Here is a 6,692-nt window from a genome sequence, read left to right on the forward strand (position 1 = left end):
AAACTTTACATAAATTATTTTGAATATTTAAAATACAAAAGAAAAATATAAAATTTTATCATTTTTTAAATTTTAATTTTTAACAATAAAAATAGTAACAAATAAAATAAATTACAAAAATATGTTATTAAACCAAAATATAATCTTATTTATACAACTTTTATATGTATAATATAGTTTATTTGAAGTGTAAATATTAAGCATACTTCCAAATTTTTTTTGCAAAGACGTACGTCCTCGAAGATGTCACTATTATTTCTTTCTTTATTTGGAATTTAAATAATTTGTACTCTTGACATCGATCATGTTCGACCCCTTAATGTTGAATTAATACAAATAATCTTCTTAATATTGTAATATTACAATTACATATTATTCACTTATAATACTATCAATGTATTTCCATTTATTTAACAGACAATTTTTTCACAATATTTTTATGTAATTTCATTATGAGATAAGAAACTGTGAATATATGAGACAAATGTATTATTTCCTACAATATCACATTTAAAAGTTTACATACTGTTTAAATAAATTTTACATTATATAAATTTAAATAAACTTTATACACAAAAAATGGAATGCACAATTTGATGTCATAGTTTCTCTCATATTGTACATACCATTAGGACATTAAAAATATTAAATTTTTAAGAAATAATATTTGAAGAACACAAAATTTTTATTGCAAGGAATTTTTTAAAAACCAAAAGAAAAAATAAGAATATTAAAAATGTGTATTCTTTAAATGCTTTATCTTTTATTAGAATTTCTAATCCTATAAACGTATTACTTTTTATGTGTAAATAAAATTGTAAATAAAAACTACAAATGTTTTATGACATATAATTAACATTATATCATAATTTACGAAATAATTTACAGTTTAAATTTTCTAATCTAAATACAATTATTCAGTCAGATTTCCGAATGCTTTGACGACAAATGTCCTGGAAGTATAATAAACACTATAACTTAATATAAATATTAAGCATAATAAAGACAGTTTTACAGATCCCAATGTTAATTTTCGTAATAAAAAAAAATGAATTGCATTTATTTTAGAAATATATTAATAACTTACTTAATTATATCAGGTAATTTTTTGTATCTACAGATATATTTATGTCCAAGTCCATAGGATGAATCTATTTTTATCATCTGGATACGATTTGTATTATTTCCAAAACTATCTAATGCTGCTTGATAAAGCTGAAACATGAAATCATTTGTATTAATTTCTATTAATTTACGATATTAATTTTTTGACAATTATTTCAAACTTGTCCTTTAGCAAGCTAAACATTCTCATTTCTCCGCCATCTCATTGAACCAAATAGAAAACAAAAAGAGATAGAGGCTAGAATAGCTAGAATAACTTATAACTGGGCAAAATTATGACATCTTATTCCTTTTGTTTTCTGTCTATCTCATTTAAGACGATGAAGAAAAAGAAGTGTTTAACTCACGAGTTAAATTTTGGATAAATCTGATATATATAATTGTACAGCAAAAGTCTGTAAATAATATATTATAATTATACCTTTTCTGCTAAGAAAACTGGAATTACACCATCATCTTCAGCATGTAGTATCATAATAGGACAATCAATCTTAATAATATGTTTATCAGACTCAAATCGCAAATTATTCTTATAAAACGGTTCAACAGCCATCCAATGGAACCATGGTAAGTGTTTAAATATCTGCATAAAATGCATAAAAATTAATTTACATTTATTGGAAATAGTACAATTTAAATAGATAATAATTGAGATATACTTGTGCAAATGGATGCTCTGTTAATTCATCTTGTATATTATTGAATGGTGCTTCCAGAAATAATCCTGTTGGTTGTATATTTTCGGCTGCTAGCAGAGCTAATACATGCGTCGAAACTCTAATATCAAATAAAAAGTTATAATTAGAAAATAAACTATTTCAATTTGTATTGTAAAAGATTATTTAAAAATTACCCAGTTCCTAGAGAGTGACCCCAAACAAAAACTGGAACTGAACCATTAACTTTTTTCATCACCCACTCAAGAACATATTTACTATCCATAATTACACCTTCTTCGGAGAGCTCTACTATATCGCTATCGCCATAGTCTAAATCAATGAAAGAACTTGAGTAAAATTTTATTTTTAAATGTAAAACATACACAGTACACAGTATTTTTATCAATTATTCTAAAAGTAACTGTAAATTTTTTACTTACTTCTGTAATCAAAACATATAACATGATAATCCAGATCTTGGAAAAGCTTATAAAGCTCGAGCCTGTGTGAACTTGCTCTATTACCACTGTTTCCGTGCATGTACAGAAATACAGGTAACTTAGCATTACTTAAAACTGATTCATAAGCTTCATCTGTCGCAGGAATGGAATTCTTTAATAAAGACCGTGGTAATATCTGCCTGCAAAAGAACTATCGTTTACTATAATTCAATATGTACTATTTTATATTAAAATATAATAAGCACTTAAAGTTATAAATTTCATAAGATTATGTACACTCACCATGCACCTATCTTTACTTGCTGATCGGTATGTAAATAAAAATTTCTAGCGCCTTCCAACCCAACCAATTTTGGATTGGAAAACTCTACTTTAAGTGGCCAATGTACTAAAAGAGATTGAAATGATATATTATTTTAATATTCCAATTATAATTTCATATTTTAAAATTAAAGAATATAAATTTTACACACGCACGCACAATATTATACACATATTTACTCAAAATTTAATTCATAAAACTTACAACAGTTATTAAAATTACTAATTTTTAACATTATTTACGTTTTATTAGTTAATTACTTACCAAAATTTAAAAAAAGTATCTTTTTTTGAAGAGTATAAGAGTAATGAAAAATTACTGGTAGAAGCCCAAATATAATAAGATATATCAGTATAGAGGTCCTCATGGTCCAAGTTAAGCATCTGTAATGTTTACACATGTTTTATATACGCGCGCGCGCGCGTGTGTGTGTGTGTGTGTGTGTGCGTGTGTGCGTGTGTGTGTACGTGCGTGTGTGTGTGTGTGTGTGTGTGTAATTGTATAAATAATTGATGATTTAGCAAAGCTTGGTTTATCATTGGTGCAATTAATCACGATATTAAATTAAAGATTTAATGTCATGGTATTAAAAGTTAAAAGTAATGAGATATAGTAAAAAAGTTTCAAAATGTATAGGCCTGGAATCACTCGAAATGCTTTATGATGCACATTTTGCTAACTATAAAACTAACTTTCCTTTAATAGAAAATGTTGTATATTTGTCCTGTATAATTAATGACTAATAGAACAATACCTTCTAAATAATTAAAAATGTATCAGAATTTTATTTTGTACTAAAAAAAACCATATTACAAAGTATATATTCAAAATAGAACAAATTATTACATCGAGAGAGAACATTGACTTCAGATTAATTGAATGATTCTAAAAAAAAATTATGAGATTCTTGGATTATGTAATTATTATTAATATCTATTAATTAATAATAATTAATTTTACGACGTTACTTAAGTAGTTTGCGTTTGCTACAAATACACGGAACAATTAGAGCTTAAAAAAAAACCAAAACAGAGAATAGCAATGATAAAATTAATAAAGATATAATGCTGGATGCAATAGCTATTAAAAAAGTAAATACACACATATGCAGATAAAGTTCTTATGATTAAATATTATACGTTAAACATATAATATACGTTAAACATATTATGTTTAAGAAATAAAACTTATTCAGATAAAAAAAATTAACAAATTTATTTTGAAATTGCAACCAAATATATGCAAAGTAAATAATATATATCATATATTAATATTGTACCTTATTATTATTAAGTTCATAGTAGTCACAGAACATTATATTCTTTTATGCGCTTATAATTCAGATACACTTATGACACACAAGACATAATATCTTATCTCTTAATGTTTGCGACATATAATTATTATTAACTAAGTCTCTAATACTTATGTAATTATTCAATTATGTTATACACATAATGTTACACCTACAAATATCACAAAAAGAAAGCTTTTTTTAATTAATTGTAAGTATAAATATTATAAATACACGTTTCATTAATTTTTATTACATAAAATTCATATTTTATTATTTTATCGGTTTTACATCCACTTTCACTTCACTCTATTTTATTTATGTATAAATTTATTTAAATCATATATATTTAGTAAAATTAATTTTATAAATCTATACTAATTTATATTAAATCGCATTTTACACAATTTAGCTTTATCAATTGTAAACTTTACATTTTAATTGTTAACTTACAAATAATAATTATATTTAAATAAAAAATTTTTTTCATATTTTTCAACCCGAATATTGCAAAATGAAGATGCTGTGTAATTACTTTTTATTCGAGTTTATCAAGACTTCATACTCTTTTGATAAATTATTATAATTATACATTTCTATTCCAACTTACTGACCACATTCAATTTAACATTTATTTTATAACTGTCACCTATAGCTTCATAGAGATAAAATTATTTCCTCTAAATTTAAAAGTAAAATCCAATCGGCACAAACTGTCGGCAAAAACTGCCAATAGTTGCAAAATAAATGTTCTGCTGAACGCGACCATTTACAATAACTGATTAATTTATAGAGCTGTTTAAAGTTTAAAGTTCTTTTCGTATTTTTAAATTGGAAAACGCACTATTTAGCAGTGGCGTAATAAAGAAAGATTGCACCCGGAGTGGTCTCTTCTTTCTCACAAACTTCTATGGCTTTTTTATTACACTACCGATAATGGCAATTGTCAATAGATCTATTTTGCAGGTTTCGCCCCTTTGCTCCTACATACGTTTTTGTAAATTACGTAAAAAATAAGCAACAATATCTAAATTTTAAGTAACTGAAAACTGAAAACATTTAATAAATCTATTTTTTTTAATAATGGTGATATTCATAGTCCATTCGTATTTTAAGACTGCCTTAACTAATGTCTTAAGATGCTAATACCCTCTGATTGGTTTATGATAGCTTAACACTAAAGACAATTTTAAATATAAGAATCGACTATGAATATCGGTCTAAAATAAATCATGCGGAGAAGAAAAGAATTATAAGCATTAATAGAATAAAAAAAACAGTTTTCTTATTCTTACCGAAAATTATGGCAGCATTCGATGAAAGGAACGCTAATAATAAAACTCATAGATTAAACATTCGAGTTTAGAACATTAAAAATGCATTTATATATTTGCCTTTAACAAAATGTCATAAACAGAAATTTATTCCTACTACAGCAAAAAAGAATTAGCCATATAAGCTAACAATTTGACTTCAATTCCTTTGTCTTTTATTTGAGAAGCGGAGATAATTTTTATTTACAAATAAATCTTCGAACCCAAATTTTTGCTTGCAACGAGAAAGTACTGCTGAATTAATATCTTTGCTAAGACAGAACTTAAGGCGAATCGTCTCTTACTACGTCATTGCTGTTTAATAAATTATGATGAAATATAAAAAAATTATTTATAAAAATAACAAATAATGTTTTGATAGAATATTTTTCTGTGTTCAGTTCTGTTTAATTATATCATGCCATAGCTAGCTTATGATGATTAATTTTTAATCACTCTGACTTGCAAGTGACTGACAAGAATAACTGCAGAATATGTCACGCTGTGTGTATTATCACAGTAGGCACACAATTGCACTTGAAAAATCAAGTCGACATAAATTTTAGCCAACAAAGAAATAAATCGATTTTATTTATTGTCTCTTTTGAATAAGCTTGCGAGCTATATTATAATGCACAGTTACATAAACAAAAGAAATACAAAATTATTTACAAAGGTTTATAATTATTTAAAACAAAGGTTTACAATTATGAAAAAGAATAAAGTAACTTACATTCCCATGTACCAAATCTCAAGGATGACGATTGGTATTATTGCTGCTAATAGTAGGTACATCGACATCATGTTAGTGGTTACTGTTTCTTTACAGTATTTTCTTGTCGCAAGTCCTTTCTTCGATCAAACTTAATTCCACAAACTTGTTATAAGAGATTGTTTTATTGTTATTATGTTAAGTTATTGTTATTATGTATGAGTGAATGTAAATTATTTGGATACAAGAAGAAAAAATAATTATGAGAAAATATAATGCATGAATTATATTCATATATATTCATATATAAATATAAATGTGTATTGTATTATATGCATAAAATAATCTTTGTTTACTATTTCTGAGCATTAATAGAAATTTATAATTTACATTATTTATTAATTTATATTATTTTGTCTGACAAGTACAATTATTATACATTTATTAAATATTACATTTTAATTAAAAAATAATATTTCTTTAATAATATATGTCATCTAGAAATAATACGTAATAGACTTAAGAGCACATAAATTTACTAGAGATTACCTATTTTTATTATCACTTTTCATTTCTATACCTAAAAAATTGTATGAATAAAACTAACAATCAACCAACTTCCTTAAAAATTATACAATGGGTCAAAGCTTCTAATTCTTGACTAAAATAAAAAATTCTGCACATATTCTTTCTCTAGCATACTCTTTACATTTTTTTAGAGTTAATGTAAAGTTGTGGGTAATAACTATGATTAGTATAGCGACTCTAGTACCTAGAAAAACGATAGTAAAAGTTACGCTATCGAT

General features: G+C 24.9%; 1 protein-coding gene across 1 annotated transcript; it reads right to left on the reverse strand.

The window, feature by feature from the left end:
- Window positions 1-913: 913 nt before the first annotated feature.
- Window positions 914-5,978, reverse strand: LOC105620473 (monoacylglycerol lipase ABHD12). The gene is made up of 9 exons (XM_012201962.1): window positions 5,908-5,978; window positions 2,832-2,950; window positions 2,528-2,633; window positions 2,225-2,424; window positions 1,979-2,114; window positions 1,785-1,902; window positions 1,547-1,708; window positions 1,088-1,215; window positions 914-953 (listed from the first exon to the last, which is right to left on the reverse strand). The coding sequence occupies exons 1-9, from the start codon at window positions 5,976-5,978 to the stop codon at window positions 914-916; spliced, it is 1,080 nt and encodes a 359-aa protein (XP_012057352.1).
- Window positions 5,979-6,692: the final 714 nt, after the last annotated feature.

The sequence above is a fragment of the Atta cephalotes genome (assembly GCF_000143395.1).
Source record: "Atta cephalotes unplaced genomic scaffold scaffold00027, whole genome shotgun sequence".
Classification (NCBI taxonomy): domain Eukaryota; kingdom Metazoa; phylum Arthropoda; class Insecta; order Hymenoptera; family Formicidae; genus Atta; species Atta cephalotes.